This window comes from Odocoileus virginianus, chromosome 23 (genome assembly GCF_023699985.2).
Source record: "Odocoileus virginianus isolate 20LAN1187 ecotype Illinois chromosome 23, Ovbor_1.2, whole genome shotgun sequence".
In the NCBI taxonomy this organism is placed as follows: domain Eukaryota; kingdom Metazoa; phylum Chordata; class Mammalia; order Artiodactyla; family Cervidae; genus Odocoileus; species Odocoileus virginianus.
Genome location: NC_069696.1, coordinates 27,163,717 through 27,178,264, shown reverse-complemented (window position 1 = coordinate 27,178,264; position 14,548 = coordinate 27,163,717). Strand labels below are relative to the sequence as shown.

Below are 14,548 nucleotides of genomic sequence, written 5' to 3'. Positions count from 1 at the left end.
CGGGCGCCGCGGAAGGCTGCGGCGCGCCGCTGAATTCACTGATGAGAGCGAGTTCTTTTCTTCTCCGGGAGGGGTGGGGAGCGGGGGTCCTGGCAAGCCAGGAGGAGAAGCCCGGGGCGGGCTAGCGGTCCCGGCCGCCGTGGAAATTTCCAAGGACTTGGCGCGTCTAGGGGGAGGCGTGGGGCGGGCGGGCGGGGGGGGGGGGGTGCTGGCGGCGCAGCAGCGCGGGAGGCGGGGAGAGGCGGCGAAGGGCGCAAGAGCATCGCTCAGAAAGGGACGCCGCGGGACAGATGTCTGGGAGGGAGCTGAGCCTCTCCCCGGACCCACGCCGAGGGCGACGGTGATGCTGCAGAACCGGCGGGAGCAACACCCCGCCGCCGCCCCCCACTTCACCCCGCGCTCTCGGAGACCCCGGCGCCCGCCTTCTGCAGGGAGAAACGACCATGGCCGTAGCTCGTGACTTGCTCGCCGGCCACTTACCCTAGCCAGACATCCTTGGAAAAGTTGCATTGGAAAAAAAAATCTTTGCGCTGACCTTTGGGGTCCTGGGTGCCCAAGGAGCGGGCGTCCCAGTGCGTGCAAGAAAGCGGAAGGTGTGTGTGCATGGGGGGCCGGCGGTGGGGGGACCCTCCGCTGCCGCTGCGCCTAGCCTGGTGCTGAGGCTCTGGCCGTCGCCCCCAACCCCCCACCCCGGGACCCGGGGGCTGCGATGAGCCCTTGCGGGCGGGCCCGGCGACACACATCCAGAGGGGCCATGGCCGTCTTGGCGTGGAAGTTCCCGCGGACCCGGCTGCCCGTGGGAGCCAGTGCCCTCTGCATTGTGATCCTCTGTTGGCTCTACGTCTTCCCTGTCTATCGGCTGCCGGACGAGAAGGAGATCGTGCAGGGAGTCCTGCAACAAGGCACTGCGTGGAGGAGGAACCGGACGGCGGCCGGGATCTTCAGGTACTCCTGCCTTCGCGGCTCCACCCCACTCGTGTCCTTTCCTCCCCCGGGGCGCCGAGGACAGGGTCACCGGCGAGGACTGCCTCGCAGCGGCCCTTTCATCCCCATCTTCTTATCCTCCTCCCTTTCTTTGTCGTTCCCCAGCCTGGAGACGGTAGTCAGGGGGCCCTTCCCCAGCCCTTAACCCCGAGAGATGTGCGGACAGCTGCCCTGGCCATGGAAAGTCTTTTCGCCTTTCTTCCCAAGCCTGAGTGGTAGTCAGCGATTTGCCTGATGACCTAGGAGAAGAAGCAGCTAGGCTAACTTTGTCCCTTGAACTTAATGAGGATGCATCTCGGGCTCTGTAGAAGTTCAGAGCAGTGGAGAACTAGAAGCAGGTACCAGGCATCTTCCTGGGGTTTGGTGAATGGTTGGTTCGAGAAGTCACTAACGAGGGAGTCGTGGACGGTGAAAACATGGACACCCAGCCTGGCCCCGCTGCTTTGTGCACTGAGCCCATAATAAACACAGGACACTCGTTGATAACCCTGTCTGCTAAAGAGTCAGGGACTGGGTGATTTTTATTGGGGCTTTATCAACTTTCTAATAATGGATATTATATCCTCATTGTACCCCCACCCTCAAGCTAAATCTTCAGGAGGAGGAGTTAATTTCCCCCAAGGTCATATACCTTTGTGGGGTCAGAGCTGGAATTTTTGTCACATAAAGCAATTTTGCTCGGCTTACACGGTTTCTGTCTTCTGGTGACCGGGAGATGTGCTTTAGGCAGGGAGTTGAAATCAGAAAACACACAAAACTAAAGTCAGCTTGGAAATCAGAACTCTGAGGATCACTCAGAGGTCGAAGTTTCCCTTCCTTTCTGGGACGTTTAAGGGGCTAAAAATGAGTTCTTGGCAGGAGGGGCTGTGCGGGAAGACCGGAGGTGAGGCAGAGAGCTTCCCTTTTTTTCTTCTCGGTCCTCCTGGTCATGTTGAAGGGACACCCTGGTGCTTCTTCCACGGTCAGGGGCCCCTTTCACCTTCACCCTTCAGCTGAAGATGCTGCGCTTGACTCTTCCTGTGATGGTTGCGATCTAGGGATATGGAGGGGGTAGAAGTGCTTTCCTATGCGGAGCAAAGGCATATAGGGCCAGGTGAGAACCAACTGAAACAGTTTTACAGCTGTTACAAATGCTCAGAAACATCTGTAAATTAAAAAAGATAACAAACAAACTTTGAAAACATATGGTTTCCCTCCGTTTCTCAGACCTGCTCCTGGAAAGAAGGTCAAAGAGGTAAACAGCCAATCCTTGCAGGGAAAGGCAGCGGAATTCTCTAAACTGGGAATTTCCTTTGCTCTCTTTAGAATACTGCTATCATTAAGTTTAAAAATAACCCCACTCCCCTTAAAAATGTATAAGAGCTCATTTTCTCTCACCTTCACAGTATTGATTGTTCTACTCAAAGGGCATAGCGTGCAGCAGTTCTTTGCTCTAAAGACCAAAAGCACTTTCATTTCAAGTAATATAAGGAAATTAGTTCAGAACTTCCCATTCGTTTGCAATGAATGAGCCCATTTTTTGTATAGGAGAAGCAAGAATGAAGCTCTGTTAGAGACTGGATTTCTTTTGCAGGACATCATCAAGAGGAAAATGCTTCATTTTCTGAGAAGCCCAGGCGGGTTGTTCCTGAGACACACTTTCCTCTTGCTGTCTGTAGCCTGGGGTGATCTTCACTGTGCTTGGCTGGCGTGTGGGTTAGTCTCTCCGTGCAGAGAATTACTTAGGAAAATCCACATGAATTTGAGCAGACTCAAGGAGACAGTGAAAGACAGGGAAGTCCGGTGTGCTACAGTCCACGCGGTCGCGGAGTCGGACACGACTTAGCGACTGAACAACAAGTGAAAACTGTGAACACTTATCCCTCGAAGTTAGTGTTTATAAAAGTGTGTAAGAGGTACTGCTGAATGTAGGCTGCTTGACTCAGACAGTAAAGAATCTGCCTGCAATGCAGGAGACCTGGGTTCGATCCCTGGGTCGGGAAGTTCCCCTGGAGAGGGGAATGGCAACTCATTCCAGTATTCTTGCCTGGAGAATCCCATGGACAGAAGAACCTGGTGGGCTGAAAAAGAGTGGGCTTCAGAGTCGAATCCTGAGTTTATAGACTGCCATGACTAGGTAAACAGCAGAGTATCTTCAGCAAATTACTCTATCTCTTTGAGTTTTAGTTTTAGTATGAATAAATGGAGATAATAACATCTACCTTGCAGAGCTGGTTTAAAGTTTAAATAGAAAAAAAAAAAAAAAAAACCAAACCATTGACTGCCCAGTGTCTGGCACATATAACCAGTCAATAGTATCATTCCAGTTTTATAAATTGTAAATTGTGAGTTGTAAATGTTACAACTTAAATAAGGACACTTGACCAGGCCAGAAGAATTTGGAATGTTTCACCTGGCAGATTTGCAAAGAATCATTATTGGTCCTTATACCCGCCACTGCCCTCCCCCGCTTTACACTGAAGTTAATAAACAGGGAGGAGGATTTTGAAAGATAGTCAAAGTATCATTGTTTGTTAAGCCTTTTTGTTTTTTACTCCGGATGTTTAATTGATTTTTTAACATCTGGATCGTCAGTACGTAGATAGTAATGGTGTTGTTCAGTCTCTCAGTCGTGTCTGACTCTGTGACCCCATGGACTGCAGCACGCCCGGCCTCCCTGTTCATCACTGTCTTCAGGAGTTTGCTCAAATTCATGTCTGTTGAGTTGGCGATGCGATCCAACCATCTCATCCTCTGTTGTACCCTTCTCCTCCTGCCCTCAATCTTTCCCAGCATCAGGGTCTTTTTCAGTGAGTCAGTTCTTCTTATCAGGTGGCCAAAGTATTGGAGTTTCAGCTTCAGCATCAGTCCTTCCAATGAATATTAAGGATTGATTTCCTTTAGGATTTGACTTGTTTGATCTCCTTGCTGTCCAAGGACTCTCAAGAGTCTTCTCCAGCACCACAGTTCAAAAGCATCAATTCTTTGGCGCTCATCCTTTTTTATGGTCCAGCTTTCACATCCATACATGACCACTGGAAAAACCGTAGCTTTGACTAGACGGACCTTTGTTGGCAGAGTGATGTCTGTACTTCTTAATACACTGTCTAGGTTTGTCATGTGGTGGTGGGTTAGTCACTAAGTCATGTCTGACTCTTGTGACCCCATGGTCTGTAGCCTGCCAGGCTCCTCTGTCCATGGGATTCTCCAGGCAAGAATACTGGAGTGGATTGCCATTTCCTTCTCCAAGATATCTTCCTGACCCTGAAATCAAACCAGGGTCTCCTGCATTTCAGGCAGATTTTTTACTGACTGAGCTATGAGGGAAGCCTTGTGAGCTACGAGGTTTGTCTGTTTGTTAAATATGAAACAGGTCAGCCGAAGCCTTTTTGTGTTAAGGAGACACAACTTTGGCAAACAGGTATCTGTGTTTTCTAGTCTGACATATCTTCTGCACAAATACAAACACATGCATAAATGTACCATGTACACTTATGTGTGGGGATACATACACGTTTATTCATAAACTATGGAATGATGTATGTATGTGTATTGACATAAATACATATATTCATATATGTATGCATGCATACTAAGTCTTTGTGATGCTATGAACTGTGGCCCACCAGGCTCCTCTGGGTTTCTCCAGGTGAGAATACTGGAGTGGGTTGCCAGTGCCCTCCTCCAGGGGATCTTCCTGACCCATGGATCGAACCCACAGCTCCTGTGGCTCCTGCATTGTAGGCGATTCTTTACCACTGAGCCACCGGGGAAGCCCACATTCATATATACACGCATGCAAATAATTGCAGCCAGTCAGCCAACCCATATTTAATGAGTGACTACAGTGCACCAGATTTGAGTTAGGCCCTCGAGGATAGCAGTGGACAAAAGGATGGACAGCTGCTTTCTCTGAGACAGCTTACCTCTTCCTGTGTGGTGACTGACAAAAACATATGAGGAAAGAATGTGGTTTAAAGTCTTCTAAAATACTGTGAGGACAAAAGAAAGTGTTTGCTTAGGTTTATAAGCATTGGAATTTCAGATTCCATTTTGCCTTTTGTGCTTCCACTTACTTTTGTGATTTTCTTCTCCAAGCTTAGAACTTGTTACATGTCTGACCCCTCAGAGGGGAATTTTGACAAATCCCCTGGGAGGATGGGGAGCAGCAAGAAAGCAAGGAAGCTTTAAGAGTTTTGCTAAACAGAAAGTTTCCCTCTCATCCACATAGCGGTAGAAAGATACATAAATCAGTTCACCCTACCATAGAGACTTAAACTTTCTAGGCAACTCTTGCTGCATCTGATTAAATAGTCAGTTCGCAGGCTCTATGTTGAGTGCTCAGTTGTGTCCTACTCTTTGGGACCCCGTGGTCTGCAGCCTTCCAGGCTCCTCTGTCCATGTGATTTCCCAGACCAGAATATTAGAGTGGGTTGCCATTCCCTTCTCCAGGGGATCTTCCCTGATCCAGGAATTGAACCCATGTTTCCTGCATCTCTTACATTGGCAGGTGGATTCTTTTTTTTTTTTTTTCAGTTGGAGGCTAATTACTTTACAGTATTGTAGTGGTTTTTGCCATACACTGACATGAATCAGCCATGGGTGTACATGTGTTCCCCATCCTGAACCCCCCTCCCACCTCCCTCCCCATCCCATCCCTCTGGGTCATCCCAGTGCACCCGCCCTGAGCACCCGGTCTCACGCATCGAACCTGGACTGGCTGGCGATCTATTTCATGTATGATAATACACATGTTTCAGTGCTATTCTCTTAGATCATCCCACCCTCACCAGCAGGTGGATTCTTTACCGCTGAGTACTTGGAAGGCCCTTAAGTAGCATGAGGAGAGTTGCATTTGTCTCTTCTGTCAGGTCCTTACCCACTATGTTTGTTCCTCAGAAATAAGCTTCTGCTCAGGGTTTGTGTGCAAGGCTTTATTCTTGGCACCTGACATGGTAACAGTGACAACAAAGCCAAAGAATTATTAGGCCCTTGTTATGTGCGTGGCACTGTGTTCAGTTCAGTTCAGCCGCTCAGTCATGTCCGGCTCTTTGCAACCCCATGGACTGCAGCACATCAGGCCTCCCTGTCCATCACCAACTCCCGAAGTTTACTCAAACTCATGTCCGTTGAGTTGGTGATGCCATCTAACCATCTCATCCTGTCTCATCCCCTTTTCCTCCTGCCTTCAAACTTTCCCAGCATCAGGGTCTTTTCAAATGAGTCAGTTCTTCTTATCAGGTAGCCAAAGTATTGGAGTTTCAGCTTCAACATCAGTCCTTCCAATGAATATTCAGGACTGATCACCTTTAGGATGGACTGGTTGGATTTCCTTGCAGTTCAAAGGACTCTCAATAGTCTTCCCCAACACCATAGTTCAAAAGCACCAATTCTTCGGCGCTCATCTTTCTTTATGGTCCAACTCTCACATCCATACATGACTACTGGAAAAACCATAGCCTTGACTAGACGGAACTTCATTGGCAAAATAATGTCTCTGCTTTTTGGTATGCTGTCTAGGTTAGTCGTAACTTTCCTTTCAAGGTGTAAGCATCTTTAAATTTCATGGCTAGTCACCATCTGCAGTGATTTTGGATCCCAAAAAATAAAGTCTGCCAGTTTCCACTGTTTCTCCATCTATTTGCCATGAAGTGATGGGGCTGGATGCCATGATCTTAGTTTTCTGAATGTTGAGCTTTAAGCCAACTTTTTCACTCTCCTCTTTCATTTCATTAACAGGCTTTTTTGTTCATCTTCACTTTCTGCCATAAGGGTGGTGTCTTCTGCATATCTGAGGTTATTGCTATTTCTCTTGGCAATCTTGATTCCAGCTTGTGCTTCATCCAGTCCAGCATTTCTCATGATGTACTCTGCATACAAGTTAAATAAGCAGGGTGACAATATACAGCCTTGGCGTACTCCTTTTCCTATTTGGAACCAGTCTGTTGTTCCATGTCCAGTTCTAACAGATGCTTCCTGACCTCCATACAGGTTTCTCAAGAGGCAGGTCAGGTGGTCTGGTATTCCCATCTCTTTCAGAATTTTCCACACTTTATTGTGATCCACACTGTCAAAGTCTTTGGCATAGTCAATAAAGCAGAAATAGATGTTTTTCTGGAACTCTCTTGCTTTTTTGATGATTTATCGGATGTTGGCAATTTGATCTCTGGTTCTTCTGCCTTTTCTAAAACCAGCTTGAACATCTGGAAGTTCACGGTTCACATATTCTTGAAGCCTGGCTTGGAGAATTTTGAGCATTACTTTACTCGTATGTGAGATGAGTGCAAGTGTGTGGTAGTTTGAGCATTCTTTGGCATTGCCTTTCTTAGGGATTGGAATGAAAACTGACCTTTTCCAGTCCTGTGGCCACTGCTGAGTTTTCCGAATTTGCTGGCATATTGAATGTAGCACTTTCACAGCATCATCTTTCAGGGTTTGAAATAGCTCAACTGGAATTCCATCACCTCCACTAGCTTTGTTTATAGTGATACTTCCTAAGACACTATGTTAAGTGTTTTAAATATCCTGTCTGATTTAATTCTCCTAAGAACGTTATATAAATGGGTACATTACTGTCCATGTTTTACAAAGATGAATGTGCCCTCGTCCCTGCCATCAGGGTACTTGCCGTCGTCCTATGCAACAGGCATATATGTATATAATCAACCAATGACTTGGCAATAGACCTGTTAAAGAGAGACAGCACAACAGTGAAAAACTTACAAGTTGGGAAGCTGTCAGCGCATGCTTGGAATTCGCTGTCTGGTTGTATGACCACTGGTAAGTTCAACTCAGAGCTTCACCATCCCTGTTTGTAAAATGGGGCTTGTAGTCATTTCTTACAGGTTTATTGTGAAAATTAGCTGATAGCGTACAGATAGCACTTAAGAGGATGTTGCTTGCTTCGTACCTCTGTTTAATAAGTGATCCTTACAACAACCGAAATATAGAGCAAAGGGCTGGGGGAAATTCACAGAACTTGGCGCTTGATTCTGGGGAAGGAGGGAAGCTGCAGGGAGTGGTATTTGTCCTCAGGCTTGAAGGTTGTTGGGATGGGGGAGTAGTGAGGGATGGAAAAGGATGTTCAGGGCAGAGAGGACACCAGTAGTGAGAGCGGGCAGGTGGCGAAGGGTCCGGTGCATGCTTCCTACCTGGAAAGGCTTTAAGTTACTAGTCTTTAAGTCTTTAAGCAGTTATAGCTTTCTGCACTTTGCTTTCTGTCCTGGTTTTTAATCTATGGTTTCTGGAAGCTTCGGGTGTTTTCACAGCTGCCCTGGTGAGTACAGAAGGGCATGGGGCAGTGGTAGTGAGGGGATGAGGGATGGGGAGCAGACATCTATGCATATGGAATGTAGGTTCCCATGTTTGTTAAGTGTGGAATTTGTGGAATTCGCTGCAAAGGTCATTTAGGAAGAAGATGGTTTAATAAATTTGGTGCTTAACGAAAATAAGCTGCCATTACGTTGCAGATTCACACGTGAAAAAACTTGACCAGCAATGACCGTGGTGAGGTCAGTTTAGTCAGTAAGTCCTGTCCGACTCTTTTGACCCCATGGACTGTAGCCCTGCAGGCTTCTCTGTCCATGGCATTTCTCAGGCAAGAATACTCAAGTGGGTAGCCATTTCCTTTTCCCAAATAGCAAAAACAAGTCATTAACATTGCTTGGACTCATGGTATGTATCAGCTCCTGTTCTTAGTGCATGTATTGGTTGTCGTGTTTTTCCATAGCTATTTGATAAAGTTCCCATTTTATATTTGTACCTTCTTTGGTTTACAGTTGAGGAAATGGAGGTTCAGAGAGAACCATTAACAAAGTGATGGCGTTGGGATTCCACCTAGAGCTATTCGACTCTAAGACTGTGCTTGTTCCCTGATAATCTTGGGGAAATGAAGCATTGCTGACGTGTCTTATGACCTGGCCCTGATTACTTTTCTGCCATCATCTTTCATCAGCATTCCCCTTTATGATTTAGTCAGATTGATAAAGGTTACATACAGTCCCTGAAACAAGCCAGGCTGTGTTGGTTTTGGTTGTACCATCTCTTCTACCTGGAATCGTTTCTTTCAAGACCACAAGGCCCAGCCCTCAAGGCCAATCCTTCCTCCTCTCTCCATAGTGACTAATAGTGGTTAAGAACAAAGTTTCTGAAGTTAGCTGTGTTCAAATCCTGATTCCACCCTTTGTTTTGTTCTTGAGCTAATCAACCTTCATGGTTCATTTCCTCACACATAAAGGCTGGCTTTTTGTAGAAGTGTTTTGAGCTTTAAAATAGACAGTGTGTTGAAAATGCTGAGAACCATTTCTGGCATATAGAGTTGGCCCTTTGTGTCCACAGTTTCCGTATCTGTGGCTCCACCTCAACGGGTTGAACCAGCTTCCGGTCGAAATTCAAGACCTGCAGTTGGCTGAATCCTCAGCTGCAGAACCCGCAAATATGGAGGGCAGACTCTACTAGCCATTGTACATAAGGAAGTTAAGCATTGGGGAATTTGGGGAGCCGGGTGGGGGTGGGAGGGTAGGGAGTTGGGATGGAGTCCTGAAACCAACCCCTCGAGGCTACCGAGAGCCAAGTGTAATAAGTGCTTAGTTCATATTGACTTCCCTCAAGGCAGCCTTCCTTCCTTCTCCCCCAGGTGGTGTTAGACTCTTCTCCTTTAAAACAAACCAAACAAAACCAACAAGAAGAAAACATTGTGCCTATTATTGCATTTTTTTCCCACTGACCCACAATATCTACTACTGTTTCTACCACTACTGTCATAGAAGGTACTGGAACCACAATCGTGAACTTAACAGAATCCTTACTTTCCCGGAGATTTATAGACTGATGAGGGGAGACATAATAAATAGATAAATATATAAGTATCTGGTAATTTCTCAAGCTGTATTAAAAGTACCAGTTTATTTGTCTGCCTTTTCTGCCAACTCCTTCATATTTGTGTACGTGGAGCTGAGCGTGGTTACTGGCACACTCCTTTTTCTTGAGTTACTGCGTAAATGCACATTTTATAAAGGAGTGGGCCCAGTTAGCCAGTCAGTTAACCAGCAAGGATTTATTGAGGTTCGACACTCTGCTTGGCTGTGTGGGGTCAAAGGAGTAAACAGAATCCTCTGTAATTTCTAAGAGTTCTTCCTCTAGAACAGTTTCCTAGTCTCAGCACTACTGACACCTGTGTGTGTGTGTGTGTGTGTGTGTGTGTGTCAGTCGTGTCAACTCTTTGAGACCCCATGGACTGTAGCCCACCAGGCTCTTCTGCCCTTGATATTCTCCAGGCAAGAATACTGGAGTAGATTGCCATGTCCTACTGCAGGGGATCTTCCCCACCCAGGGATCAAACCTGTGTCTCTTGTCTCTCCTACAATGGCAGGCGGATTCTTTACCAACTGTGCCACCTGGGAAGCCGCTAACATCCCGGGCTGGATAATTCAGTTTTAGTGGGTTGTCCTGTACGTTGTAGAATGTTCAGCAGCACCCATGTCTTCTGTCCTCTGAATGAAACAACCAGATGTGTCTGCAGACTTAGTAAAATGTCTCCTGTTGGGGGCAGAACGGCCCCTGGTTGGGAATCACTACTTTAGAGAAACAAAACCAATCCAGTTGACAGGATTTAAGAAATCCAGAAAACATCATGCAATTAACAGTGAAATGCAAACTGCACACTGTGAATGCTCTGACTACCAACAGAGGAGGGAGTGAATGGTACTTTGATAGATGGCCAGGTCTTGGTTAGGGAAGGGTAGGGAACCCCGGGACGCATCTGGGGAGATTTATGATAAGCATCTGTGTCTTTTGAAAGCTTGTATGTGAGCTTGTCAGTCGCCCCCTTAGACCTTGGTGAGAGGAGCCCATGCTTCGTGTCCTATGTTTTGGGGAAGTTCACTTTGCTCTTTTCTAGTCTCACCCCGTCTCAGTCAGGCAAGGCCCAATGGGGTCTTTGTAGCCTGCCTGCACTCAGGGAGCGTTTCCCCCTTCTCCATCCGGAGGGTGGCTTGTCCCACTGCTGTGTGCATGCCTAGACCCCCAGACAAGGAACAGCTCTTTGCAAGCATGCGAGGCTGTGAGAACAACTTGCCCATGGGATTAGGGGGATTCATGTGTACACATGTGGGGAGGAGGTCTCCTTGTGTTACCATGTTTATATGAAATGTGCTGGGATTTGAGAGGCCTAAATTTGAATCTGGCATTCCAGGTTGTCATATAGGTATGTTTATCCAGGGAAAAGATTAGGAGAGAAAATATATTTTACTTGTTTGTTAATGTGATTATAACTTTTAATTAAATATTAGACACATTTGTAATACCTTTGTCTTCTGCCTTGCAACTAGGGTCTTTTTTTTTTTTTTGCAATGTGAGAGCCTATTCATCTTCATTTTGCAGAGGTGTGTTTAGGAAGCTAGTTGGATCAACTGGATAATTGTATATGTTAGTCTAGAGCATGGCCAGTTTGTCTTCTGACAAAGTTCTGTTTGGAAACCAGAGCTGTTGTATCAAACTAAGAACATGCAGATTGGAACCTGCTAAAGGAGGCGACATAAGCTTCCCACTGGGAGGGCAGGTACCTCCGTCAGCATCCAGTTCCCATTTTGGGGAGGTGAAACCCATGGTCGAATTGATGTTGGACAAGGTTTTAATGCACTCAGACAAAGGAGAGTCCAAGATATGTTATTTACACATCTGAGAAGCCAGGGGGCGCTGTGAGCTGGGGGAGGGGCCGCCCTCCGTCCCAGGCTAGGAGCGGGAGATGAGAGAGCATGTTGCTCTGGTTCAGTGGCTCAAGTCGTGTCGGAGTCTTTCCGACCCCAAGGACTGCAGCGCTCCAGGCTCCCTTGTTCTCCACTGTCTCCCTGAGTTTGCTCAAACTCATGTCTATTGAGTTGGTGATGCCACCCAACCATCTCATCGTCTGCCACCCCCTTTTGCTTTCAGTCTTTTGCAGCATCAGGGTCATTTCCAATGAGTGGGCTCTTCGCATCAGGTGGCCGGAGTATTAGAGCAGGGTAACAAGCATCTATTACTTATAAGGTGGTTGCGAGTGTGTGTGTGTGTGTGGGGGGGGGTGTCTGGAACTTTTCACGGGCTTAAACTCTTAAGTGGTTATTTTAAAAGGTGCCTGGGAAAAAGCAAAGAGGGAACTTAAGGCAGGCTTCCTAAACTTGAGTCCTCATCAGAATGTCCAGACTCTTGAGTGTGAGCAGGGTTATCATACTGTAAAATGCCTAGGCAGCAACTCAGTAAAACAATTTCTTTTTTCCTCAAGGGTCATTTTTCTCATCACAGCTGTGAATCATTTTGGAAGTGATGCTGACTATGTATCATTAATGCAATCCTTAATGATGAAGTCGATCTATTTACAGGAAAATCTTTTTTAACTTTTTCATTTGTTTCGGCTCTTCTGGGAGAGCTGTGTGACCTTGGGCAAGCTGCTTAACCTCTCAGTTCCTTTGTTATGTCATCTGAAAAATGGTGTACTTAGCTAACCCACTTCCTAGGTTTATGATGTTAATTAAGGAAGATAATTAGTGTACAGTCTGCAGCCATCCTCAACCTGGCTTGGCGAGATGAAAAAATGATTGTTCCCACCTGGAAAGAATCTGGACTTCAGAGGCCCAGAGAATCAAGTTTTAATCCCAATTCTGTCATTTATTAACTTTGTGACCTTGAAAAATTTATCTGGCTTTTCTGAGCCTTAGCTGTGGGTGGCAGTTTTTACCATGAGAGGATTAGGTGCTGAATAATTGCTAATTATTAAGCCATAATGATGAGAAATGCTGCTTCCTGAGACACATCCAATGCCTATTATTACACTTTTAGTTAATAGAATAGATGACAATAAAATGTGACCTTATGATGTCGTTCTTCCGTAGTGTTAGAATGAAGGCTGCTGTAAAATGGCCAGGAGAACTTTAAGGGAGAGAGCAGGCCCCCGGCATAAATCACCTGTTCATTCATTCATTCAGTCATTCCTTTATCTACATTTAGTAAATGCCTCCTGTGTGGCACTTAGGTGCTGGGATACATGATGAAAGTTAGACATGGTTTATGATTTTATAGAATTTACAGTTGCATCAAGTGTCATTAGTTAAGTCAGTAAGAAATTGAGTCGTGTGTTTCAAGGGTGAGAGTTTGTTTTAAGTAATCATGCTGAGTTTTGAAGCAACCAATTTTCTCCTCTTTCTGTTGGACCGTCTTCCGGCTATGGCAGTGCATGAGAAGGAATCAGCCAAGACCGTAAGAGCTGTGTCACTCCTTTAATTAGGTGCCAGGAGGAAGCCGAAATGAATTCAGAGCTACAGTTCTCCATTATTCAAGGCTTAAGTAACAGACTGCAAGCCAGAGATTTATTTCCAAGTGAATGTAATGAGAAAGGGCTTGTTTTGAACAAAGTGCTTGTTTCAATTATTGAAAAGACAAATGTATACATGATTTTTATATCCCTCATGCTTATTTAAAAAATTTATAATGTTTATTACTGGTCTGATTTTGGAAGTCAGAGATATGACTGTAGGAAAATTTTAAATGTAGGAAAAAGAAAACAATCACTTGTAATTCCGTCCTTCAGAGGTACTCATTGTGAACAGTTTTTTGTGTTTGCATGTGAATGTATAACTAAATTGTATGTAATTTGTATATTTGGTTTTATATCCTTTTAAAATCATTCAGTGTTATATCTGTAGCATTTTCTCATATAATTAATTTTTAACTTACAACCTTGTGATAGTTTTGTGGTTTTAATTTTGGAAAAAGATTATTTACCCATGTTTTTAAAAAAATGTTATTGGAACAAATTACTTTTACTTCCTTCAAAAGGATCCTTAAAAAGATATTGATAGGATATGTTAGATTCTTTTAAAATTTCTTCATATATGTGGTGAATACTGAATGTATTAGTTGCTTACTGGTGTCTGACTCTGAGCTATAGCCTGCCAGACTCCTCCTGTCCATGGAATTGTCCAAGCAAGAATACTGGAGTGGGTTGCCATTCCCTTCTCCAGGGAATCTTCCCAACCCAGGAATTGCAGGCAGATTCTTTACCATCTGAGCCACAAGGGAAATACTGAATATGGAAAATCAAAAAGCCTCTTTAAAGAGTTCTTCTTTCTCAAAGTTGACATTTAATGATAAGAACAATACTGTTTTTATTTGTGAAAGTGACTGACATGTATTCACCCAAAGAGAAACGCTGCTAATGTTTTAGTATATGTTCTTCTAGACTATTCATTCTATGCCTGTGTGTGTATACAATGAATTTGGACAGTACATTGTGAATATTTTTGTAGTAGCAGTATATGTAGCTCTACATCATCCCTTTTTTTTTTTTATTAGTTGGAGGCTAATTACTTTACATCATTACAGTAGTTTTTGTTATACATTGAAATGAATTAGCCATGGATTTACATGTATTCCCCATCCCAGTCCCCCCTCCCACCTCCCTCTCCACCCGATCCCTCTGGGTCTTCCCAGTGCACCAGGCCCGAGCACTTGTCTCATGTACCCAACCTGGGCAGGTTATCTGCCCTAGATAATATACATGTTTCACCTAGATAATATACATGTTTCAGTGCTGTTCTTTTGAAACATCCCA

The 14,548-nt window shown here is 45.2% G+C and overlaps 1 protein-coding gene across 1 annotated transcript in view; it reads left to right on the top strand.

The window, feature by feature from the left end:
- The first annotated feature begins 218 nt into the window (after window positions 1–218).
- The window catches only part of ST8SIA1 (ST8 alpha-N-acetyl-neuraminide alpha-2,8-sialyltransferase 1), a 163,914-nt gene continuing 149,584 nt past the window's right edge, over window positions 219–14,548 (top strand). The window contains exon 1 of the mRNA XM_020893667.2: window positions 219–945. Coding sequence (XP_020749326.1) covers window positions 710–945 — 236 coding nt within the window. The 5' untranslated portion in view covers window positions 219–709. The remainder of the gene's footprint in view (window positions 946–14,548) is intronic.